Genomic DNA, 26,702 nt, shown 5'->3' with positions numbered 1-26,702 from the left:
CAGAGGAAAAAAGAACTAATAATAATAATAATAATAATAATAATAATGTGTCTTCCTTTGTAGTAAATAAAACAAATTCAATCCAAACTTTTAAGCCAAGAGTGCCTAGTGCAGTCACTAATGTACTGTAAACTGGTCTAGAACAGAGAAAGATAGATAAAGAGATAGATACTGATAGACTGATTAGCCACTACTGTACAGTACGTCACAAACAACACAGTCAAGGGTTGAACCTCCACACTTCAAATCCTTTCAGATATCTCTCTTTGTGCAGGAAAAAAAAAAAAAAAAGTTCCCCAATTCAGTTTCAGTGCTAGTTTTCTCTTTGGCCCATTGTTTGACTGTGAAAGATGAGAATATTTGGGCACAAGGTGAATTCAGAGGATTCTGTTTTCATCATTATGATTAGATATTAACTTAAAAAAAAGTCACTGATTATAATTTGATTTGGTTTTGGTTTATGCTGAAATTGATTTTATTTGTTTTTATTCATATTTTGTAACACTAACCCAAATATGTGGTAAGCTCATTGTTGCTGATATTTTAAAATCTATGATTACAAGGGGAAAAGAGCCGGCAGTGATAAGCCATTTAACGCTGGTGTCTGCAGAGTTGCGTTTTTGATATTTCGGCAAAAAAGCTAATAACTCTGATATCAACAAGGCCTCTGCCGAACATAATGGAACAGAATATGCCAAAGCGTAATCCTGTGGCACATGCCCTCAGAGAACTATACGATGATCATAGTATAACTGGCAAATAATAATTATTACTATTATTATTATTATAATAATAAAATATCCATCAAAGCAGCTAAAAAAAACCACAAAAAAAAACAATTTTTGGTGATCAGTGCCTATTGTAGGAATTCTCTGTATATAGTGGCTACAAAAGATGATTTGATTCCAAGACTCAATAACCACTTTCTTCTAGAATAATGGCTGGTTATGTGCAAAAGTAGCCAGTGAAACATGGCCGCTGGCTGTTTCTAATTTGCCACCTTGCCTTTAAAGCAAGAACACAGTGGGACGTGTAGTCACATGAAAATTTATACGGAAAAATAAAAAACAAAACAGTTTAAGTCATTCAGAAATAGATTTGAAATGTGACTGTTACCCTCTTATGAAGACCACCAACAGCAAACTACTTTCAAAACTTTCCTAAAAGATTTGAACTTTTTCTTTAAAACCCTTATCAGTCCACCAGACAGACAAAGACAGACAGATAGACAGAAAGCTAGCTAGCTTTAAAAGCATTTTAGAGGACAGGAGAGGGGAGGAGAGCGATCTCATGGAGAGCCTCCGCCTCATTCCTTTACATCATGGTTTCTACGATGGTGTGAGTGGGGGCCTTCATCAGTAGGCCCTTGTTCCCATTGGGGTCCAGGGGACAGGAGAGCTCCTTAGGCCCACGGTGGTCTGCAGGACGGGAGCTGGCTCCACCACGAACCGGGGCTGCCACTGCCTTAATCCTCTGTGGGGAGAAAGGTGGGATTAGAAAACTGAAGGTAAGAAATGGTCAAGTTATAGGGAAAGTAGAAAGGACAACTGATGAGCAAAGTCTTATGAAAAGATGTCAGGATATGTCAGACAGATTGTAACTGAATTACAATCTAAAAGATTCCATTAATTCCACTAAAAGTGAAGTGATGAATAATAGAGAAGAAAGAGAAGAGCTAAACAGTTAACAGCCAGGCACCCACCTCAATGAGCGGCCCATCAGATCGAATGATCTTGATGACAACCACCATGGGGATGCAGATCATAGAAGCCAAGGCCAAAGTCCACCCTACTCCAATGGCCCAGTCAGGATACTGGTACATCTTGTTGTACGTCAATGGCTTGTATTTGACCAAAGAGAAGATAAAGCAACCCTGGATTGGAAGAGGAGCAGAAGTGTACGTTTTTTTAAATGTATTTTTAATTATTTTGTATCTGGTTATTTGGTAATAAATAATAAATAAATTACTGTGTTATACCCAAAGCATAACGTGGTGAAATATCTCTAAACTATATGTAAGAAAAGCTCATGATGACACTAGTACAATTTTCAGTGAATAAAAAGTTGTCGATTGTTAATTCAGAGGAAAAAAGTTGAAATTATTTCTCAGAAATGAGAACAAGTTTAATTGATTATCTGATTGATGAAACAACAGTCCTTACCATACACAGTAAAGGAGTGACCACAGTCCAGCTCCATTTCATCCAAGGATTTGGTCTGTAGCCAATCATGTCCTCAATCGCATCATAGAAATTATCAACGCCTGTGGAGATAAAATACTCAATTGGCTTGCCTCCTAACTGTTGTGAAGTACTGCAGCTGAATTCTTACTGAAATCTGTTACTGTCATATTGCTGTAGCACTTCAGCCAATTTAGAGCATTATTTTAAATTGAAAAAAATAAAGAAATTATGATAAAATGATAAAGAAATAAATATTTAAATAAAATAAAATTTAGATGCTATGACATTAGGCCTCATCCACAAATTAGAAATCTGAAGGCTCAAATCCTATCAGTGTAAATTGAACCAAAATTATGGATTCCAACAGCATGAAAGACACCTGCCAAAGTAACTAACATGTCACAGATTACAGACAGGAAATAATTTAGAAAATTTTACTTTTAGACAACCTCATCCTTTATTAATTGTTTGCAGATTCATGATCAGAAATAAGTATATTTTTTCTGACAAGATAGATTTGAGGTGTCTATGCGGACTTTTCTGTTTTAAGCTGTCTGTCTGTCACCTTCTATAACAAAAGAGTGTACACACAAATAGCTGGGATATTAAATAGGTAGACATTACTAGGTACTTAATCAGTAAACTTGTTGTTGTCTGAATACACAACACAAGGTCATGTTAACTGGTGTTCATTAGAAAAGCATTAATAAAAAAAAGTATTATTTATGTAGTACTCACCATAAACCCAGGCAACAGCTATACATTCAAAGAATGCCACCCACAGAAGGCACACACCGCTTGCTGCATAGTAGTCAAACAGCTGGAAAACATACATGCCACCCTGCAAAAAACAACAACAGAAACACAAAACAAAACACAGACTTAGTTTTAAAATAAGTTTGTTTTTTTTGTTGTTGTTTTTTAAATTCTCCTCTGTCCAGGTGCATTTCAGGTATTTTCAGTTTTCATCTTGTTACCATGCTTTACAACAGAAAGACCTGTATACCAGCATTACTGTGGCTTTAAGTGTATGGGGTTATACTACAATAAGTACAATAGTGGTTTTCCTTTGCAATGAGTTGGTGTAAGAATGACAAGTGTGACAAGAACACTCAACTATGAAAAACTGTTAATCATACATGTACTAATTTGACTATTATAGGATGCTAAGGTAAATACAGAGTAAAAGTGAGCAGCCAAAATGTCCACATGTACTTTGAGTGTGCACACGTTTATCCATTGTGAGAAGTTAGTCATGGGAATCCTGAACTGAAATCAGGCCAGTGCTGCCATAAAAAGATATTGTCATGGGAACAAGAGGGGGCGTGAAAGAGAAGGGGAGGGAGCACGGGTTGGGGCAGAAAACAGTGATGGGAGGTTGTAAGTACAGAGATAATGTTTAAATGTTGATCGTAGGAGAAAAAGCGAAGTACGAGGATTGCCGAAGAACAAAACAAAAAACCCACTTTGTATAATTACTGACCTGTAGATTCTCATTTAAGTGTTTCTTACTTTGCAGTAATAAAGCAAGAAAATATTGGGCTTTTCCCACCTTTGGTGTAAGGAAAATTGGTCATTATAGATTTCTGTTTTGTTAAACAAAGAAGTGGAACTGGGTTATCAAGGGTCGTGTTCAAGAAAACAAAAATATGTAATTAAAAAACAATTTAAACAAAAAAATGGAGTTGTCAGGCTGATTGTATTAAGTAACTCAGAATTTCTAGTCAGGTTTGAAAATGAGTGATTGCCATCTCATATCATAACATAATTAAACATTTTACCTGATTTTTTCATGTCAAACATTTCTCATGAGTATGGCCCATGGCATACTGGATGTGGCATATTGTAAAAGTATATACACAATACCAGGTACCTGCTGTATCAGGACTGCTGCATTTTTCAAATGAAGGAGAAAGGTGTGCTTCTACAGATATTACTGCAATAATGAGGAACTGCCAGGAGCCTTATGTACAAGTAAAGAAAGGTGAAAAAGACAGAATCAGCTAAGATGAAGCTTAAGGAGGATGAGGATGAGAGAACATTGAGGGAAACTGTAGATAGGTGCTACAAACAAGGTAAATGCAAAGGGAAGATGAAATTAAATGAGATGAAAAACAACAGACAAAAGAAACAGACGGGAACAAGAGAGAAGAAGGAGGAAGCACGAGATTTAGAAAAGCTATATCAAGTCTACTGTATCTATTAATATCAAACGAGGGAAGGGAAGTTCTCATGACTTGACAGTATAAATAGCCCCCTGTCATCTCTTTTGGGATCGACACTAATAGCTGTCTGAACACTGTTTTTCCTGGAGTATTGAGTTGGGAGATGGAGCCTGAAATGAGGTCAGCAACCACAGTGTGCGTATGTATGTATGTATGTATGTATGTATGTATGTATGTATGTATGTATGTATATTTATCAGTGGGTGTAGTGAACATGTGGAGAAATACTGCAGAAATACTGCAGAGTGATTCATTTCTGTTCGAGTACTGTTTTTGTAATTCACAACACAGAGTTTGACTGTTTTATAATTTTCTAATGATTACACTGATTCTAAGTGCTCTAAAAGTGCTCTGGCCATGATTGCTGGTGCTTTCTTTTGTGTTCACTTTCCATTGTGTTGTTACCTTGGTAACCATGGTGAGTCCAAGCACGTAGCTGATGCAGCAGATAATAGCGATGAAGACCTCTCTGCGGTAACCCTTCCTTAGGAAGGACGGATACAGATCCACCAGTGATGTGATCTGCCCTTCCACCTCCACAAACTGCAGGGGAACCGAGAGATACAGTGGCATTAATCAAAAAAGGATAAATGCACTAATAAGTATCCAAAATATTTCAGTGCAACTTTTGTTGCTGAGGTTTGGCAGCACTATATGACGTGGCTGTGTAAAATTTCAAACACAGACTAGTCAGTGGCCATTTTAACGAGTGGGTGAAGCGGAGTTGTTATTGTTGGTTCTTTTGAAATTGTGGTACAATGTGTAAAGTGTCTAAGCTTAGAACTCAGGTAAAAAGCAGAAGTAGTTCTATTGTTATTCCCTTATGAGTCTAAAGACGAATATTCAACCACACAAACCACCTCAGTTGTGGTGCGCGTCACTGTGCTATCATGCACCCACTTACAGGGCACGGGTAAGAAATACATTTTGGGTCACTCCATAGCTGAATGCAGCTCTGGCTTACATGCAGTGGCTCCCTGTGGCTTTGATAAAAGCAAAAACAAGGAAAATAATTATAACAATGAATATGGAAAGGAAAAATATAAATTTTCTATATTAAAAAAAGAAAAAAAATCATCAACTAAAGTGTGCATCGTAGCCTACCTCAACAGGGGGTCAATAGCAAGGATATATACACATGATTGCATACGTTTTATTGGTGTTAAAGACGTTCTCGGTCTGTTGATAATAAAGATTATTGCAGAGTGGTGCAAAGATTCAAAGAAAAATGACCTTGAAAGAGTAATGTTTGTGTAATGTAATGTTGTGGTTTTTTTTAACAGTTTCTCCTGAATTTGAAACATAATCTTATATAAATCTTTTTCCAGTTGTCGTTCACCTATTAATTTCACCTATTAATGAATACTATTTGATGACTTTTTGTGTCTATATTTATGCACAGAAACAGACATTTTAAAGCACGAAATATCCAGCCAAAGTCTTTTTCAAACACTACTGTATTTGTGCACAAGCTTCTTCACACACTTGGTTCTGTGGTTGGCCAATGAGCAGTTAAATGTTTTGCTTATGGGAACCTTAAAAATAGCTGACGCCTGTAAGTGTCATCAGCATTTCCTTTTATGGCGAACCTCCTGAAGCTCCAACAGTCACCCATGTGTGAAAGTTTGTTTTTCCTCTAACCTGACTGTCGAGGCCAAGCAGCAGCAGCATAATGAAGAAGAGGATTGCCCAGAGTGTAGGAAAAGGCATCATGGTTACAGCTTTAGGGTAGGCAATGAAAGCCAGGCCTGGACCTGCGGAGGAGAGGGGAAGGGGGTAAGAGCAGAAAGAAGGGGAAGGGGGTAAGGCAACATTAGAACCATATGATAAACTCATCTGATCTGCATCCCTATGGGGGAGAAAAAGAAGCCCCAAACAATGGAGACGCAGAACAGGGTATGAACACATCATAAAAAACTGGCTAAATGTTGGGAACAATTATTTACTTTGGTTTTATGACTTTGTATATAGCTAGTATGCACTAACACCAAAGTATATGTAATACACATACTTACCTCTTATGAGCAACACATTATGGCACACTATAAACTGTATACACTCAACACAGCACAGTTTCATATCATTAACAAGGACATATTACACTGAATTCTTACACTAAAAGGCAAACAGAAAAATAAATACAGGTAGAGTATGACATTAAATGCACGCTTTAGTATAATGTAGCTGCAGCTCTGTGGAAGTAAGTAAATCATGAGATAACTTGTAAAGCATTCAGTAAATGGATGCATGTACATTATGTAATGGAATAAAACTGGTACATGGGTTATGTGGAATAAAATTACCAAAAAGACCATACAACACCACAACACTGCAGCAATTCTATGCAAAATATAACCTCAACTGCTAAAGACGGTTCAACGAATTCACCCAAGCCATTTTGCATTCCTGACTGAAATTAGGATGACCCTTTCTATAAGGAATGCAAAAGGACCAATGCAAAACAGCAGCAGATGCAAAATGAGTGGTCAGATAAAGAGCAAACATGTTCTTTTTTTCTGTAGTTTCTTTTTCTTTTTTTTTTCTTTTTTTTTAAATGAGGTCTTATTTGACTTGCTACATCGGGAACTATACAACAGAAGTCAAAGAACAGGGAAGCAGCCATAACAGCGAAACAGCATTGCAGCTGATAACAAGATGTGTCAATGTGTTGCATTTTTTGTAGCAAATTATGATGAGGCATCCAACCAAACACCGCGCGTTGACTCAAAAAAACAAAACAAAAAAAACAAAACAAAGAAAGAAAGAAAAAAACAAAAACCTTTCCTATACCTGAAACAAACATATGCTATATTAACTCAATGAAATTGATCAGTCATTTCTACAAATACTTCCAAAGCTGCATTTGAATGCCATGTCATGTGTGCTTACATTCTACTGTGAAAACCACAGTATTCTTTGAGTATTCAGTCAGCACATTCTGTCGTGCACAAAACATTCAAGCATTAGCAGTTAAGGCAGACTTACTTCTGATGATTTGGGGCTTTTCATAACCTGCTTGCCTGAGTTGGCTTGATGAGCATGCAGATGTTCCAATACTTATTATATTCTGCTGTCTACGTAACCTTCCGTGTTCATAGACCCACAAAGGTGGACAAACTTTCTAAGGCATGAAAACCAAGCTGATAACCATGATATGCAGGGTGCTCGACTCAATTCCTCTGACCAACACTTCTATTCTAGTTCCCTGTGGAGCATCAGCCCACTCACCAAACAACACTGATCTCTGAAAGTTCTGCACACCCCACCAATACGTTGCCACTCTAAGTGTATATAAACTGGGCTGGCAGCAAGGACAGTTTCTCTTTTTTTGACATTAGCAGACTGAAAGCTACATTTTGGGTTTTTTTCTTGGTCGATCATGGGGCAGAGATGAAGATCAGAGCATTTGATGATGATATACCAGAAAAAACAAATATTAGTATAGATTTCAAGTTTGTGACTCATCTGACAAAGCTTCATGTGCCAACACATTTGAGGGTGACTTATACCTTTGCACATCTGCTTTTAACTTAAATCCTGTGATTCTGTCTGAAAACTACACTTCCTACGCTGAAAAGATGTCGACACTTACAATTCCCTCAAAGCCATTTTCCAAAATATCTCAATCTCACGATGCCGTGAAAACAACTACTCTTTTTCTTTTACCTAAAGTATACTGATAGTCATGCATTCAAAACAAAATCATGTCTTACATGGACAACATGATTGGAGAGGAAAAGAAACCCAAACAGATAAAGGCGCTGGCTCTAGCTACCATGATTAAAAACAACAAATAAATAATAGAAAGAATCAAGAACCACATATGCCGATGTCACGCAAAAAAAGGAACCACAATAATGGTGGCAGGAATCTCTCGTGTACACAAAAGGAACAATTCAGAACTACATCACGTTGGCACAAGATCCATGTACAATATGACACAGCTAATTCTAAGTGCACTCCGCTACAGTTTTCAACGCGTGCCTAAAAAAGCACAATCGAGTTTCAGATGCATCTCAGCCCCAACTTGTTTCGTTCGAATGAGCGCTAACAAATCAAGTCAATATTTCTACTTTTTGTCAAGGAGTGTTTGATTTCGGAAGCTTTTATATTCTGATGCTGTCATTCAAGATCAATCAGCGAATCCATTCAATTCCAAATTTCAACTCATTTCGAAACTGGACGTGTAGTCGAATTCTCACTCAGGTTTCGTTGCTGTTTTTCTTCATAATTGCTATTGTTTTATTTGTTAACCAGGAAGCAGCGCCCACCATCACTGCCGCCTTTACAGAACCCTCGTACCTGACTCTGCCACATCAGCAATGTCCACCCCTTGCTCTTGTGCCATGAAGCCCAGGACGGAAAATATTGCGAAGCCAGACACAAAACTGGTACCACTGTTGAGGGCTCCCAGCAGCAAACAGTCCCTATGTCACACATATGTCATGAGGAGGATTTGTTAATGAACACACAAGGATCCCTTTAGCCCCCCCTCTCTCCCCTATCGCTAACCCCCTCACTGAAAACTAATGGCTCACCTGTAGCAGTTGTATTTGTACTTGTTGTAGCTCCCCAAGGACGTCATGGCACCCAAACAGATGGCATAGGAGAAGAAAATCTGGGTGCCAGCATCAATCCACACCTACCAAGAAGGAAGTGGGGACAAAAAGGCTGAGGCTTGCTGATGGGGGGGAATTTAAGGGGATTTTGTACAGCGAAGCAAGTGGGATAAAACTGTGTTTCTGGTTGTTTATGAAAAACCTTTTTTGGCTTTTCTTTTGCCACATTTTACAAATCAGTGTGCAGGCATGTGTTTTGTTGCCATTCAACCAAAAAAAGGACAACAGCAATTATATTATTGCGGTCTCATTTCCTTGTAAACCACATGTTCCATTTTTATGAGTTCAACAATTTTGGAATTTAAATTTGGTTCTTTTCTGTATGAACAGCCGGACAGGTATGTGGTCAAACTAGTGAAGGAAAGCTATAACAGTGTTTTCTTGCTCATGCACCTCAGGTTAACACCTACCTCTGGGTCCTTCAGGCGAGTGAGGTCAGGATACAGGTAGAATTTGATGCCTGCAGTAGCACCTGGCAGCGTCACACCACGGATCAAAAGCACAATGAGCATGACGAAAGGGAACGTGGCTGTGATATAGACCACCTATAAGGGGAGACCACAGGTACAGAAGAGCAAGGTCACACATTTCGGAGACAAACTCTAAATGATCCAGTTTGAATTATTTTACTGCCAATATATTAGCTTATCAAATCTCCATCCACAGTAGTTTTATTTTGCCAGCTAGCTGATACTCTGGCTTTATTACAGATAATGGATTTGATCAGTGTGTGAACTTGGGAATATTTTGGACAACAACAGACCACAGGTGGTCCGTTAAATCAATAGCGGTGTACCAGTATCTCTTATGTGGAAAACTGTGACCACATTTGGCCTTGCAGGAGTGACAATAATACAAGAATTACAACTTGGATCAACTAGAAAGTATCAATCAGGTCAGCGCAATCAATAAAGTGTGTTAGGGCTATAAAAAGAGCGGTCTGGGATTGATTGCCTTTGGTCTTGGAGCAAGCTGTTGCTGCTGTTACTGCAGCAGCAATTCAACGTGGTCTGAAATATTCCCTATATTGAAATACCCAAGATTACATTTATCCTGCAATACTATAGAAAAATGTAGAGAAAATACCATTTTATAAAACAGACAGCTTTCACTTGTCAAGGATATATTAGGCTGGAAGTGAACTGTCATTTTTTTAAATTGATGTTGGAATTGGGAAAACTGGCAAGCATAAAATTTCAGCAGCTGTGACAAGGGCCAAATTAAGATGTCTAGACAACAGGGTCAAAGCATCTCAGCAACAAGAGTTCAAGAAGGGTTTGGGCAAAATGCCAAAATGCTCATGGCATTGACTTGTTGTCCAAACTTCTTAGACCTTCCTTTGACCAGGCATCTGTGTAGCATACTAGGAAATGAAGTGTAACATATGAAACCCCCCTCACGCTCTACAGATTTGCTGCAAATGTCTCAGTACCTGTAAAGAACAGGAGAACTTGTGTCTCAACAGGCCAGAGACATTGTTGTAGCACAAGCAGGGGCATACACATTACAACACTAGTGGCTCTTCACTGTAGATATTATATTTAGTAATAAAACAATTGCAATCTACAAATTCTTAGGTAATTTCTTGATGCATGGAAGCACCCAATATCAATTTATCAGAAAAATCCGTAGTGATTTGTCAAGCAACAAGAAATTGTGTTACAACTTTGTCCTCTTTTAGTCACCATTGACTACATTCTGCACACAGTAGTGTATTAAATAGTAATATTGTAACATTTAAAACATGAATTATGTCACCCATATTTGCCTTTGTTTAGTTTGAAAACCTATGAGCTTATTTTTGTATTTACACAAGGAAATGTAAACATAGCAAATTGTTCTCCTGGTCAGACCACAAAGGCGAGAAATAAAAATCAGATAAGCATGACCATGTCTTGGATGTTAGCTGAAATTAATGTCCTGTAAAAACCAGGTCCCTGTATTCTAAGAGGAATAAAGAAGTGACGAAGCAATGAACACGAGACACTACAGGATATTTACCTTTCCAGTGGATTTTACGCCCTTCCAGATGCAGAAGAAGCAGATGACCCACACAAGCAGTAAACACAGGGCCAGGTCCCATTTAATCGGGCCGATCTCGTCTATACCACTGGAGATACCGAGTACATTATGCCTGTAACAATAAATAAATGGGTAAATAAATAAATAAATAATCCTCTGTAGGTGTGTGTCTGCAAGCTGCAGGTTTCATTGCCGACTTTCTACCTCACCTTGACTGAACTTTTACATGACAAAGAATGAACAATTGTTTGTGGTTATGCAAGTGTGCAGGTGTGTGTGGTTTTATGTAACTTACTCCCAGAACTCGGTGACGGGGGAGGTGAAGTTGGAGGCGTTGGCAGCCACCCAGAGGGTTTTGTTCTTGCGGTAGGTGTCCTCAATGCAATGATCAGTGTTCCAGGGCTGATTGCACTTGGCCCAGGGCAGCTCAGGCTGAAAACACTGGGATATAATAATAATAAAAAAAAAAAAAGATAAATGATGACAACTGCATTATTACTATTATTAATAATAATTACTATATTCATGTTCTGGTAGCAGGCTAGTCACTTCTTTATGCAGCTATTGTTGAATGTGTCCCCTGAAAAATGTAAGTTTAGACAAAACTTGCATGGCAGTTAGCTGGTAGTTAAATTAACAAGAATCAAAGATTGCACTACCCGGATGTAAATTCCTCACCTATCTCCATTGTAAATAATACATGCCTGAAACAAGTGGAAAATGAAATGGAATATTCAACAGCTGTCTTTCCCCCCCTCAAACCTACCTGGAACAGGTAGTAGAGGCCCCAGGCCAGGATGACAATGTAGTAGATATTCAGCAGGGACACAATCACAATGGAAGCATAACCAATGCCTGGAGAGAATAGAGCGGTTCAGGGGATTAAACAAGAAGCGGGTCATCAAACTATTAAATCACTATTAATAATTATTAGTTATACTATTACTTTTCTCTGAAATAATATACAACAATTTCAATATTGCCATTTTCTGGCACGTCAACTTATATAAGACATGATATTTTAGTGACTGTTTCCAAAGCCCCACAATTTTCAACACACAGTTTTCTTGTATAAGAGGAAGAGGTTTAATGCTGATGTTTGATTGGCCACAAAAGACGACGAGACCAGTGGCAGAGATGTTCAAAAGAAGGAGAGAAAAAAAAACAAAACAAAGATTTGAATCCTAAGCAAAACTCTATGGGAAATTTGTGTAAAGCACAAGATGGCAGTGGTTGAATATATGATACACCATTTTAAAAATAGTTTTAAAATGTAAAAAGAAAAAAAAAAAAAAAAAGATAGAACTGAAAATTGCAAACTTGGATTTCACTAGATAAAAAGATTTCTACAAGCCAGTCATTGCATCCTCACAAGTTTGAGTCTCAGTGATACTTCCTGTTTTTAATGGTTTTGTGCACTAAGTGTTACATGCGCTTAACAGAATTTACAGTGCAAACTGCAAGATTTGTACATCTGCAGAAAAGTCAGCAGTATCAGATCCATTTTTTTACAAAATAGCTAGTCCTTATAAAATGATATCACAAGTACAGGACAACATTTACCCAATACAAGGTCTAAAGCAATCATTTATTTCTTTTTTAACCTTCAGTTTTAATTATAGTGCATCTAATATGTTTAATATCAGCTAAGATTCATTGCATCAGTACTGGCCTTGAATGACTTGAATAAGCTGGTGGTAAACACATGAGTTGTGTGTGCACTCCTGTGTGCTCTTATGCACTACACAAGGATATGAAGGGAAGAAAAACCCCAACCCTTGCTTCAGATGAGAACAGATGTTGAAACTGGGATTTGGACCAAGATTTGGACATGGATTAGATTTTAGTTTAGAGGTCACCGACGGTCCTCGTAAGTATATCAGAAAAAGCTTTGTATTGCTTTTGTAAACACAGCCGACTGAGGCCACTCATACAAATTAATGTCCTTCAACGTCACTGGCCTTCTGTGTGTGTGTGTGTGTGTGTGTGTGTGTGTGTGTGTGTGTGTGTGTGTGTGTGTGCTGGTGTTGTGAACTGCCTGACTAAATTCTAATTTGCAATCTGTGTCTGTGCGTGTTAGTGTGCTAATGAATGCATGGAATATTTTAACATTGTATTATGTTATTTTAATCACTGAGCTAATTGGCAGCATCATAACCTCTATATGTCTAAAAAACACAGACATGCACATGCTCACAAGATACACACAAACACTTGGATCACATGGTACGCTGCAAATCAAAGAGCTGTGCCCTCCTCCATGACGTCACATCTTGCGTTCATCTGCTGACCTTAGAAGCCCTCATTTTATGAATAACATATCACAACGTTGCCACCCATGTGTTTTACCAAGCTTTGTTTCAAATCAAATAAGGCCAAGTTGTAATTTTGTTTACCCTCACTGACATTGTGTTCATGTTCTGTTTAGCCACAACAACTCAATGACAGTTTTATTCTTCAAGCCCTCATAACTTTCAGTTTACACAGAAGCAGTAATTTATTTGTGTAAGAGTGCGAGATGCAGTCTATAGTTCTTGCTGTTTTTCTATTCCTTTCTAATACTATCTGCTCTGTTTTTATTGGCCTCTCTTTGGCCTTAAAGCCAAAAAATGCCATCAACAGTTCAAATTTCTGAATCCAAGCTAATCACATCACATTTCACTTTAAACCCACAACATAATATATTGCAACAACAAATACCAGTAAGTCCATATTATATTTGATAATTTTTTGCTTGGATTTTCTCCCCTTGTTTATAATGTTCTTTTTATTTTTTCTAAGTCTTGTAGTATAGACCTTTCGCTTCTGTTTCACTCATATCCTCTATTTTGTCTTTTGCTTTTACCATGCTTTGTTTCCCCCCCTGTCTTCCTCTAATTCCCTCACTCTCATCATCTCTTCTCCATTCAAACCTCTCTCCTCTGTTAAATCCCTCTCCACCTTTTCCTGTTTTTTGTCAATCCATCTGTCTGGTCCTCAGATCTGTGCTCTGCCTTTTTCCCCTCTCTCTCTCATCATCTCTCTGATGTGTTGCTGCGCTGTTGCCATAACAACGTGTGATTCAGGACACTTTGTACACTGTCTTGAGAGAGAGAGTGTGTGTGTGTGTGTGTGTGTGTGTGTGTCTGTCTTTGATATCCATGTACAAGACTGCAAGAGGATAATGTGTCTGAAAAGAAGAAAGATTGTGTATTTATGTGAAAGCAAGAATAGCAGGACAAGTAAATAATTAAGATCATAAGAAAGAAATGAATGTGTTTATAGCTCTGAACTGAAGCCACGAATGCATTTCAGAAATAATGACTGTTAATGTGCAATTGCTGAAGATGGAGCAGTATAAATATTACAAAAAAATGACTATTCAGAATTGAACAGACAGGGAGAAATACATTAACCTTATTTGGCTGGTAGTGAACAGGAGGAGAGGGGGAGGTGAGAAGAACAGTGAATGAAATGAAGAAGGGGAAGTGGAGATGCCCAGGACAGAAGGACAGGAGGGAAAAATAATATATAAGACATTTAATAACAGGAGGAGAAAGAAGACGTTAGAATTAAAAAAGAAGAAGAAAAAGAAAAAAGAAAAGACTTGAGCTCAGTAAAGTGGAAGAAAATAACTACAGAGGACCTGTCAGAGTACACTGAAGAAATGCCTCTTGGCAGGTGTGAGCCAGAGAAGGTTAAAGCACAATAGAGTCCTCAGTATGTTGGTGTACCAGTGCAGGCTTGGCTGCCTGGTAACGGCTGCAGGGTAAAGTCTCAGCAGCCTGATTGGATGAAAACCTGGTGTGACTCAGCCTTATGTTACACAGCCATTTCTCAGTGGAAAAAACAGAGGTCTGGAAAAATTCAAAGTCTCGGATTGGATATGGAAAGTACTCTGCACTCAGTCAAATTGGCGGGCTATCAAAAGAAGGGGAAGTAAGTGAAGCTGAACTCACAGGTACAAGTGCAGGTGCAGGTGTATGGAAAGAAAGTTTTTTTAAGTCAATAACTGGAATTTTATGATCATTATAATACCCAAGATTTCAATGAAATAGTTATAGTGATGTGTCTGAAATTACTGATTCAACAGCAGTAAGTAATGGGTTTCCTTGAGGAAAGTCCTCATGAGACAAGTTACACCCGAGACAGAGTTAATTAGGGTGAATACTCCATCTAACCACCACCATAATCTCCAGTTTCTTTATTTTAGAACTGATATCGTGGGCACCTATAATATGATTCCTAAGAAAAAGCTCATTATTTGAGCAGGGAGGATCTAATTAGGGACTACATACCAGTAAAGATGGGACAGAGCTTCTCCCAGCAGGTAATGCCACCCTCAGAGGTGAACTGACCCAGGGCGACCTCCAGGAAGAAGACTGGCAGACCTCCACCAAACAGGAAAATGAAGTAGGGGATGAGAAATGCACCTAGATGGGGAACACAAGGGAAACCATTAACCTAAAAATATGACCCCCATGAGTTGACATAAATTGTTGCAGCATTTGAAAGCCTTACCTCCACCATTTTTATAGCAGAGGTATGGGAAACGCCAGACGTTCCCTAAACCAACAAAACCCCCAGCAACAGACAGAACAAAGTCCAGCTTGCTGGCCCACTTCTCTCGCTGGGGGTGCTTGCCCTCTGCTTCATCTTCAGGCCGGGTGCCAGGACTCTTACCGGGAGATGGTTTCAGAGTGTCCTTATGGAAGTCTTTCAGACACTGAAGTTTCTCTTTTTGAGCCATTCTATTGAAACAGAAGACAAAGAAGAGATCAAGTCAGAGCTGCATTCATGAAAAACAAAAACAAAAATATTATTAATGTATAATAATTAAAATATATATATTATTTTTGGTGCCTTCTTTCATGAATGCACTGCATTTTTACTGAACGATTGAGACTGAGTTTTTCAGTTGTGGCAAGGGACTGAACTGGAGACAAAGAACTGTGAGACTAAACACATTAGCTGAGGCAGGAAAACTGCTTAACAGTTGCTTAAGATTCAGGAAGTTGTAAAATTATCATCTGCTTCACAAACCATCCCACTGAATGGCTATTATCAGTTGTAATCACTCCCACAGGCATTACCAGCAGGTTATGCACCCACTCATAAACCATCAGGTTAGGCATCCTCCATTTTTGTCAGTTCTAAGAAGAAAATGACCAAGAATATTTAGGAGACCTCCTGTGGTCATGTAAATAAGTGCATAAAAAATTATCTGTTGGATACATGAAACTGATTACTGACAAAAAACAAACAAACAAACACCCCAAAAAGAACTGTATATCTTTTTTTTTTTTGAATGCTCACCGAGAGGTTTTGTTGCCTAATCCTTACTAAATAGCACATGAAAAAGAAAGCTGGTAAAAATAAACAGTTCAATTTGAATGCATTTTGTTCAAATGAAAGCTAAAACTGATCAGAGTCAAGATAAAAAGATTTGAATATATGGTAACACGTTTAAGATGAAACCGTAAAACTAGTCTTCCTTCTTCGGCACTTCCTCATTGAAACTATTTAATATGGCGCTGTGATTGGCTGAACATTATAAGGGTTACGATGACAACTGTAGCTGTAAATTTCCATTCAGCAATGACAATGAGGGACACAAAGACAGTCGTGGAAGAGACTGACATACTTAGTAGTCAGCAGATGTCTGTCACTGTGGAAAATGCCACATCCCTCTCTTTCCATGTGCTAGGTTGCTGCACCCTCTAGTTCTTTGTCTTCATCTTTCAATCTTATTGTGTCTTTCAGGATGATATTTACAGAAGGTAAAACTGAGGGAAAGACTACTTTTCAGTGGCTATCTGCAGATACAGGCTTTGTTTCCAGTTTATATTTACCTGGATATTTAAATTAAAGTTGTTGGGTTTTTTCTCCCTTGCTTCTACCAGACCCAGGAATGTTAGTCAGAATGCATGATTCTTATGTTTGAATCAGATACAGCATGGAAGTATTTCACTTTAGTTGCACCTACAGCTTTTTTGTTTGAATTTGTTTTTAAATTGGACACAAACTGTGGTCAAGTGACTGGACATGAACGGTTGTCATGTTCAGTGTAACATTTCTTTAAAGGCTTTTATTGCAGAGTAAGGTGTTGATGCCAGCGTCACTGATATCATTTCATCTCACCTGTCTAGGAAGCTAAATCAGGGTCAAATGTTTTATTCATTTGAAAAAGTGATTTGAAACTGAAATTCTAAGTTTTGATATAAAAAAAAAAAAAAAAAAAATATATATATATATATATATATATATATATATATATATATATATATATATATATATTTTTTTTTTTTTTTTTTTTTTTTTTTTTCATATAATATATCGTTGTTTGGAGAGATTGGGGGTGGGGTGGGGTTGTTACTAGTTAGAAATGAGCATTTTGGTTAAGGATGGCCACCACTCCTTCATGAGATGTTGCTGGCATGCTGGCAGCAGCCAGCAGGTATGAAACACTGTTTTTGATTATCCTGTGACCAACTGCATTGATGGGTGAATGCTTGTAACGTATTGATGTACACTAAGGTGGGTAAAAATTTACCCCAGCAAGAGAGTTATCCGTTATCTGAGCGGCTTATAGATCGCTAAGCCGCAAAAGCTATGAAGTCTGAAGAGAAACCTAAGATTATTTGTGTGTGTGACTAGAACTAAAGGGAGGCACACTCACACTGAAACAAAAGGAGAAACTACTGTGTTTTTTAATAGCAGCATTAAGCAGTAGCCTACAAATCTTATAATGAACACAAACTAACTAATGGAAATAAGTTAGTAAATCAATGATTAAATCAGGCACATAAAGGATCATTCCTAGCCTCTTGTTAATTTAAGACTAGTGTATTGGTGTTTGGCATCAGCAGATATCTTCAACCAAGGTAGAATTGGGGGAAAAAAAAGCTGTTCATGCCTAAATACTAGCTTTTTCTGCCAATATTTGGTTGACTAAGTACAAACAGCCCTGTACAATACCATCTCTCATTTCAAACAAGTTAATGATTTCACAGTTAGTGACACATATATTTATCTTCATGAATAACTTCCTATAGTAAGTTAATGAGTAATGCTAGGAGGAGAGAACTGGCTTTTTGTGCATATATTGTGTGAGTGACTTTCTGCTAGGAGAGACAAAGGACCCCTAACAGCACTAGATATGTGACATTATACCTGTATATATTTGGATTAAGATATTAAATTGAAAAAGGAAACCAGCTAGTAGACAAAAGAGGAATTCACGTGATACTGCAATGTGCTCTGTTGTGTTGCAACATCACAGGAATTAATGCAATAAGCTGAATAAACTGACTCAGGGAGTGAAGCCATTTGCCTAAAATAGCTAGGGTGAAGTTAAATCAAATACATAAAAAGAAAAGCACAACAAGATTAAAATGTTTAGCTGGGATGTACTGTGTACTACCAGTTCTTTTGGAAATTACTAGTGTAGTAGTTGGGAATCATCCAGTAATAAAACAGTTTGACAAATCGGGCACTTCTAGTATCAACAACATGCTAAAAAGCAAGGAAAAGTGGCATAGGTGCATTTGAAGTATTCTAAAGTCCCCAAAAATTGGCAGGTACATAGGTACTTTGACGATTTGATGATTAAGCTTTTGGGGGCCCCAACAGTCTTGTGGAAGTGTAAAGTATAATGGACGGCCTAAGACATTGTACTACATATATGCTATGTAGTACAATCTATTGAGCTTTGTGCAAGGAGTTTAACTTGTGAAGTGAACAGAATTATATCCTGAAATGACCTTTTTTTGTCCCCAGTCAGGTGCTGGTGAACATGTAGGAATAACTTGCTCGCCAAGTGTTTTAAGTCATTTGTGCACAGGAATACACTGACAGGAAGGCCATTGTTTTCTGATTCAATTCATCATGTTGTTAAACTTACAAAGCCATACGAAGACAAACACATACCTTCAAGTTCCCAGCAGGGCCAGTGAACAAACTTCCTTGTATTAGGAAAGCGTGTAGAGGATCAAAAGTAATTCATCGTTTTGCTGCAGGGGAATGGCCTATGTTTAATGATTTGTAACTTTAAGTACTTTACAGTGAATGTAAAGTGACGCAGTGACAGTCAGTTGCTGAAACAGCCAGAATCACCTCTCATGTTTTGGAGGGAATTGCAGAGTAGCTTAAAATAATTTTTAAAAATAAAGACTTGACAGTTATATTAGTACTACTCCCCAATTTTCAGCTAGGAAATCATTAAAATCTCAAGAATTATGAATAGCATTTAGCTTGTCCGTTATGATCGCTAGCACTAGCTCCTTTAACTAGAAATGTTACTGTGCTGAATTCCAGTGAGTACAATTCGGTCAAAGCTGAACGATTTGTTGAACAATTCTTTTGAACTAACTGATTCTAGTGATTCAGCATACTGCAATGAATCGTCTTGAACATCACTGGAAAACAGCATCTGATGAGAATGTTTCCTGGGCGCTTCTAAGATTAGATCTTCTAGGCACATTAACTGCGTTTAAATCCTGGGGCTGACCGAGAACACTCTGAAGTGATGTGTACTCAGTCTGCCCTGGGAGTGCTTCAGGACTTCACAGGAAGAGATAGCTTTACCTCTCTGCCACATCATCTATCTTGTGTAGTCTGCTTTCACTACAGACTTGGACCCAGATAAGTGGTGGAAAACAGAAGTAATTGAGTGGTGACCATGTGTAGGTGTAGATTTAGCTGCTCAGGTGGTTCATCCCAAGAAAAAGGCATCATTTCAAAGAGACTGAACCCAATCTGTTCACGGGAATGTTGCTATTCCACAATTTCCTACAACATGACTCCCACGGAGTTAGACTGGCCTTGGAAACCACTATGAATTGTGGGATGATTTAAAGTTCAGGCCAAAAGTTTTGTGCACAACAGAGAACCATTGTGTGTGAGGGTGGACCTCACTGGACCCAGACTCTGGATATGCATTCAGTGACTTCACATATTTACTACAGTCCCAAAGTACTTACATAACACACTCTCCTATTTTGAGACCATGTACATTTCCACTGGGCTGGCTGCAGCTGCCCGTTACATCCACTCTCCTCTTTATTTGCCTCACATTTCTTTTACTCATCCCCTGCATATTTGTTTTCTTTTTTCCTCGCCCATATTTTGTCTTCTGTTAAAGTCTTCTTTTACGCTCATCACATTGTGCTTTTAACAAACATGTCAATATTAGATATTTCATTCATTTCAAATGAGCTATTTAGGCTATTCAGCCTATTAGCTTATGAGCAATGAATAGAATTATTGGATTTAGGGCTTAAGGATGACAGATTCAAATATTTTACCAAAGACTAGAGATAAGATTGGACGTTTCAGTAACAAAATAATCAACAGCAGTCTTCCAAACACAGTGAGATGCAACACAAAACCAGCTGTCCTCTGCCTTTCCAATTCCTATTTTCTCATCATCTTGGTTGACCTCCTTTGCTTTTAGTTTTTCTACATTTTCTTCATTATACATCCTTCATGTTTCAACCCCCCACAGGGCCTTTCAGAAGTCTCGACCCTTTACCCCCACCCCCACACTTTATTTCCACAGCTTGCTTCTGCTGCCCCCACCCCCTTTTCTTGTAATCACTCACCCTTTTCCTCCTGGGTCACTTTTTAAATCAGCTTGTCCTTGTTTGCAAATTTTCTGTTGTTTCCCTCCAATAGCTACCTTCCCTCTTAATTTTACTATGGTTATTTTCTACAAGGCACTCCTTTAGACACTCTTGTTTATTTACAATTTTCCCCCATTAATGCTACCTCACTTTGCATAAGTACAGACACTTCTCGATGCTCTTTTCTCATTTTCATTTCAGACAAATAGAAATGATCATACAAAACTTGTAAAAGAAAGACAGGAAAAGAAACCGAAACACAGAGAGTGAATATGAGTAAAAAAAGAGTGAGAAATAGGTGGAACATAGGGACAAAGGAAAGAGTGACTGAAAGCTGTTAAAGATTAACTTGGATGGGGAAAGCTGAAAACACAATGGCATGAAGACAAAAAGAAACAATGAGGTCCGTGTACACATTTGTTACTAAAAATTAATCATGCTACAGAAGGTAACGGCATGTGAGAGTCACATGCAGACAAATACAAAAATAGATGTTGGGCTGATGGACCAAAAAAGAGACTAAAGGCTTTTCTTTGAACACCAAGAATCACAAGAAGTATGAGCATGTGAGGCAACAGAAAGTTATCAAAAGTTACCAAAAGGCTTATCAAGCTACAGTTAACACTCACTGTCGGTTCTGCTAACATTTTTTTTTCCACTCTAGTTCTGCAAACTATAACAGGTCAGTGGAGCTGAGCTTCAATTATTCACATACTGCAAATATGTATCTAACAATTAAACATTCAAGAACTTCAAAGATTATGGCTTGTTTTAGTGTCTCTGTAATTTCAACGTTTTGCCCAAAACTTTGGTCATATTTTGGTTTTTAAGAGATTCCTGATAAGCTGAGGTTTATTATGAAAGAATAATGCAAGGTTTTAACCGAACCTTTCGTCATAAACGTTTCGGTTCACAGATTCAAAATTGCATGTCCAGCAGATACATTGTAAATTCGTTGTTTTCATTTTTACCCCTCAGCTGTAAAAGGCCAATGGGGTATTGTCGTCACCTCAACAGACTGGCGCTGTGGACACCCAAGTTTGTAAATGCAATAACTTGAAAATAAGGCGACGTAGGAGTTTCAAATTGATACCATAGGTTTGTCTACTAGGAGACTGAAGGATAGCACTTGAAGCTCTATTTTACTCATTATAGTATTCACAGGAGTTTAATTATTGATACGGTCCCTGCCACCACAAGAAGCGAATAAACCCTAGCTTATCTCCCTTGTCTTGGGGTTTTTTTTGCAACTTCCACCATATTCATCAAGTCTACAGAAGTATTGAGTTCAAGTTCTCTGGAATATATTGTGCAAAAATTTTTTCTCAGTGTCTTGTTTTGATTAATCATTTCTTTGGGAATCTTAAAAGAATCCAAAATTTCTACATTTCCTGGTAAACTGGATTGTTAGCCACAAGGTGATGCTGATCTTTTATCTTCTGTCAGTTATCTTGCATGAAATGTATTAAAGTCAATCACCATGATAACGCATGCACATATGCAATTTTCATCAGCCTGATATACAAATATATAAGGTGTTAATCACTATCGTTGTCGTTTTCACCTTCAATAGCCAAGATAAATAAGATCTTTCAAAGCTGTCAATGCTTTTTAAATAAATGTTCAAACTGAGACCTCAACACATTTATACAGTCATACAAGATTAATGGGGCAGCTCCAACAGCAATGAGCTCATAGTGAACTTACATAATGGTGTGAATTTATGTTGCTTACCGGTTCAAGTTGGTTAATATTTAGTGCGGCATGTCTGATGTCAAGGCCACCTGATCATAAATGTTTGATATCAGCACATGCAATGCAACAGTTTATATTTTCATCCTCCACGTCAGTATAGGTTTGCACCACCTTTCTCAGATTTAATCTGTAAAAAGTGCTGTTGTCACCATGACTAAGATTTTACTAATATGCACATGCATGCACACATACGTGAATGCACACAAACACACACATACGTGAATGCACACAAACACACGCACGCGTGAATGCACACAAACACACGCACGCATGAATGCACACGCATGCGTGAATGCACGCACACATGCACGCACGCACACACACACGCACGCTCCACTACCCTCAGATTACTGACTTAATAAATCATTTAACAGCAACAGCCTACAGTTGACACGTCAGCTTTCAGCAGTAGTTTGTCAGACAAGGGAACAACAAATTCCCACTACATTTTCACTTACATAAATGACTATTATTTACAATACAACAAACATATTAAAATTGAAATATACTTTGCAGATTAGATATTAAAACACAAATATAAAAGACAAAGACAAGCGTGATGTAAAATCTAAGAAGTGCATCTCTGGACAGGCTACAGTGTTTCCCCACACACAGAAATTCTTTTTATTAGTCATTTACTTATTTTTTTTTTTTACATCCAAGAGGACAACACAATTCAAAATCACTTCACTACAGAAACATCACCTCTCTTAATTTGAAAAGATCAGTCCCTGCTAACCAGCTAGCTCTGACATTATCCTGAGCTTCCAGTGCTATTCGAGAGTTTCACACATCAAACTCAGCACTCAAACTCACGTGCCTTTTAAGTCTGTTAAGACCCATAAACTGTCACATGTGTAGGGGTCTTTTGCAGGCATTTTAAGCTCATTATGTGCACTCTCGTTCTTTATCACTCCAACCCACCGTATTAACATCACTCCTGACATTGTTCAAAGCTCCACTGTCCCTCATCCCACATGATACCGATGACAGCATCAAACATGTAACTGACTGAAAAGTTTGCCAGCTTTCATAAAAAGACATGAGAATGAGGGTATATGATTCTGATAGACTGAACCACTGAACACTTCTTGATTTTCATAAATTTTTACAGCCCCTTGAAATTAGTCACTTGCCAGCAGACTCAGTTACACGAGATTTTTGCCTACATCAGTCAAGATTAGATTAAACTCAAGGCCACTAGCAGAGAAAATACACACAGAAATGTCTCTGTCAAATCCTAACACTAGCCCTATATACCAGTATATTTTCCACTCAGTGTCATTGGGCTCTAAAACACAGAAAACTGCTCCCCTAATATAGTTAAAAGTTAACAAGAACTGGTAACTGACACTTATAAATGATTAAAAAAAGAAAACACTATTAATCTAACCTTGCACTGAAATCTATGGTCTGTGTGGGAGATGTCTCACTGTTTATCAACTGTTAATCAATTCTGTCAAGGCTGAATATCCAATTTCAAACTCAAATAGTATAAATAATTTCATAGATAAGATTTATTTTCTCTCCATTCGGTTTCCTAAACGCTTTGTAAAGGTCTCTTTGTGAAAGATACTCCATTCCAGGTTTTATCATCTTCCTGAGTTAAAAATCCTGGGTAAATTTCCAACTCTGAAACCAACCCAAAAAGGAAATAACTACTTGTTATCAGAACCAAACCCCTCCAAGGCACACTGAGGCTACCAGTAATCATTTTTTTATTCTCTTCCAACCTTTGTAAGACGTCTAAGAGCCCTGTAGTGTAGTGATTTACCCATTCACCTAACACAAGGTCCCCGGTATTGAGCAATCCACTGTAGCGACCCCTTGTGAATAAATGTGAGACCGAACGAAGCGCGTAAGATTAACGTATACAGACGAAAAACGTAATTTCTCAATACTCTAACAATTAAATAGCAATAGGAAGCTAATGATCGCTGCACATGCACTTGTTACTGGAGACGGTAAAATGTCCCCCGTTCATTGTCACAAATAGTGCAGTTACGGAGACAAAATTAAGCGAAGGAGAAAAGAAAGAAAAAGGACGAGAGAGGACGAGAGAGAGAGAGAGAGACGTTTTAAGGGGAAGCAGCGTGTGATGCTTTCAGAGCGACAAACGAGCATCTCCGCCTTCTCGTCTCACTTCCCCTTTCTTTTTTAGTTCAGCAACGCAATTATTCGAAACAAAGTCTATATATAATAAACCTAAATGACCAAAAATATAACTTCTCATTTGGTTTAAATAATGTGGATATCCAAGGACCTAAGAATAAAGCGACATATATGTATATAAAAAAGAGAGACAAAGACTGTAAGACTCGCGTAGGCTGTAAAAGCAAATAATCAGATAACAGAACTAAATCCGCTGCTCGCCATCCTAAACAAAGACGATTTAAAATAAATAAATAAATAAATACAGCAAGCAAATGGTAGAAATTAATAAGATCCTCTAAAATAAAAGCATCTGACGTAGACATGTGTGAATCCGCGACATCTCACAGATGACAAAGCTACTGATGAAAACAGATAATTGTACATATTCCAATAATACAAAATGACACTGTAGCCATCTGGGTAACACAAGTCCACCAGTGATCCTTCCTAAACGCTCGCTCACCGACGAGGGGAGAACAGCCTTCACCCAAATCTACCTCACAGCTTCCTCACAGATCTTCACCCGGACATCTCGTGTATACACTGCCATCAGTAAAACCAGCAATAATAATGAAACACATGCGATGGATTTAACTTAGAAATGGACAAGAACTTTTTTCTGTTCCTCGGGGTTTAAAAGGAAAGGTTTCCATTCAGACACAAAATCGAAATAAGTCAAAACATCAAAAATCGTAATTTGATATTTTAGAAAAAATCTATAAGAGAATGCATGTAAGATACACCATCATCTCTCCGTGAAATATTTTGTAGGTGTGCAACGAGGGTGCATTTTGTCTTTACCTGCAATGTTGATGTGCTTTCCTCTGTTATTTTGTCCTTTTAATGTCCTTTGAGCGCCGTCCCTTGTCCGTTTCGTCTTGTCCGTGACCTCTTGAGTCCGTTAGAGCGACTGAGGACTGAACGCGTCGGGAGCCTATATTTAAGCCTATTTATAAGCTTCTCTTCCTGACCTTTGTCTCTTAAAACTGGGGGACCAGAGAAGCAGCAGCAGTGGAAAATCACCGGCTTGCCTCCTCTCTGAGCAACAGGAGAGGTCTATGGTGCCTTCAGGGTGCAGCAGCACACTCGGATTTTTTGTGAAGGCAAACTGCGCGTTTGCAAAGCATCAGGAAATGAATATAGCCATTTACTAGCTAGTAGTTATGATCATATTTATGATAATAGTTTAAATTAAGCAATTTTTCCATGTTCTATCTGGGAATTGTTGCTAAATTAGGCTATACTTTGTTTCCTTTGTTTGTTTGTTGTTAGAGTTATTGTTACTTCAACCAGCATGCCTTTAAAGGTTATGTTGGGCCATCCAAAAAAAAAAAAGTTGGTGTTTACAAGCATCACATGCAGCATTAATAGATATTAAAGTGCCAAGTTCTCCATTTAGTCTATGTCTTATCCGCCTCTCACGAGCACGCGCTCAGATTTTCGAGCGCGTTCTTGAATTAGCTCCACTTCCCCACACGCGGCCGAGGACAGGCGAAGAAGTGCACGTGTGGAAATAAACGATCTCTACGAGATAACACCTTTTGTGGTAACACAGATTCAGCAGCTCTTTTTAATGTGTAGCCACATTTTTATTATTTATTTATTTATTTCATTTTATTTTTTTTATTTTCACAATAGAAAAAAAAACGTTATCACAAACAAATCAAGCTCAAATCTAAATCGAAACTAACTTGCCTGACAGAGTTTTTGTTGTGAATAAAAAGATGTTTCTGTTATTTTGTAATCCTATGCTTTGATAAGGAACTGATAATTGTCTTCCTATATTCTGTATGTTTCCGTCAGACTCTTGATGTACACTATAAAAAACAAATAACTAAAAACTCTAAAAAGCACTTTGAGTGCTCCAAGTAGAAAAGCTCTATATAAGAACCAGTCCATGTATAAGGTTATGGCTCCATATACTTTATCCATATTGGTAAATGGGTTAGGGTGATTGAAGGGTTGTTATTGGTAACTGTTGTTTTGAGGCTAACCTGCCATTAACAAATAGATAAATAACACGTGTTTTTTTTTTTTAATTTTCAACACCTTTTGGTGTTACTGACCAAAAGGATTGTGTAGAGAAGATGTTGAAGTGGACGGAGGGGCCAAAAAACATTGGACTTAAATATTGGAGATATT

General features: G+C 38.0%; 1 protein-coding gene across 1 annotated transcript; it reads right to left on the bottom strand.

Annotated features, from left to right (window-relative positions):
- On the bottom strand, window positions 1-25,554 carry LOC146632557 (sodium- and chloride-dependent taurine transporter-like). The gene is made up of 15 exons (XM_085353385.1): window positions 25,362-25,554; window positions 15,550-15,779; window positions 15,327-15,461; window positions 11,816-11,904; window positions 11,345-11,490; window positions 11,029-11,161; window positions 9,438-9,572; window positions 8,947-9,050; window positions 8,711-8,835; window positions 6,050-6,162; window positions 4,814-4,951; window positions 2,922-3,024; window positions 2,163-2,263; window positions 1,703-1,873; window positions 1-1,473 (listed from the first exon to the last, which is right to left on the bottom strand). The coding sequence occupies exons 2-15, from the start codon at window positions 15,776-15,778 to the stop codon at window positions 1,315-1,317; spliced, it is 1,881 nt and encodes a 626-aa protein (XP_085209511.1). The 5' UTR covers window position 15,779; window positions 25,362-25,554; the 3' UTR covers window positions 1-1,314.
- Between the last annotated feature and the right edge of the window lie 1,148 nt (window positions 25,555-26,702).

This window comes from Diplotaxodon limnothrissa, linkage group LG5 (genome assembly GCF_057381915.1).
Source record: "Diplotaxodon limnothrissa isolate DT_005_m linkage group LG5, D_limnothrissa_male_GT1.1, whole genome shotgun sequence".
Classification (NCBI taxonomy): Eukaryota; Metazoa; Chordata; class Actinopteri; order Cichliformes; family Cichlidae; genus Diplotaxodon; species Diplotaxodon limnothrissa.
The sequence above is the reverse complement of the archived record's forward strand: the minus strand, read 5'-3'. Positions and strand labels throughout refer to the sequence as shown.

Excerpts from the sequence above, each read along its gene's own strand:
- LOC146632557 (XM_085353385.1), bottom strand. The coding sequence starts at position 15,778 with ATGGCTCAAAAAGAGAAACTTCAGTGTCTGAAAGACTTCCATAAGGAC. Across the intron at positions 4,952-6,049 it reads TGCTTGGCCTCGACAGTCAG|TTTGTGGAGGTGGAAGGGCA; the intron begins GTTAGAGGAAAA and ends GTTCCCCTGCAG. Across the intron at positions 1,474-1,702 it reads CTGATGGGCCGCTCATTGAG|AGGATTAAGGCAGTGGCAGC; the intron begins GTGGGTGCCTGG and ends TTCTCCCCACAG.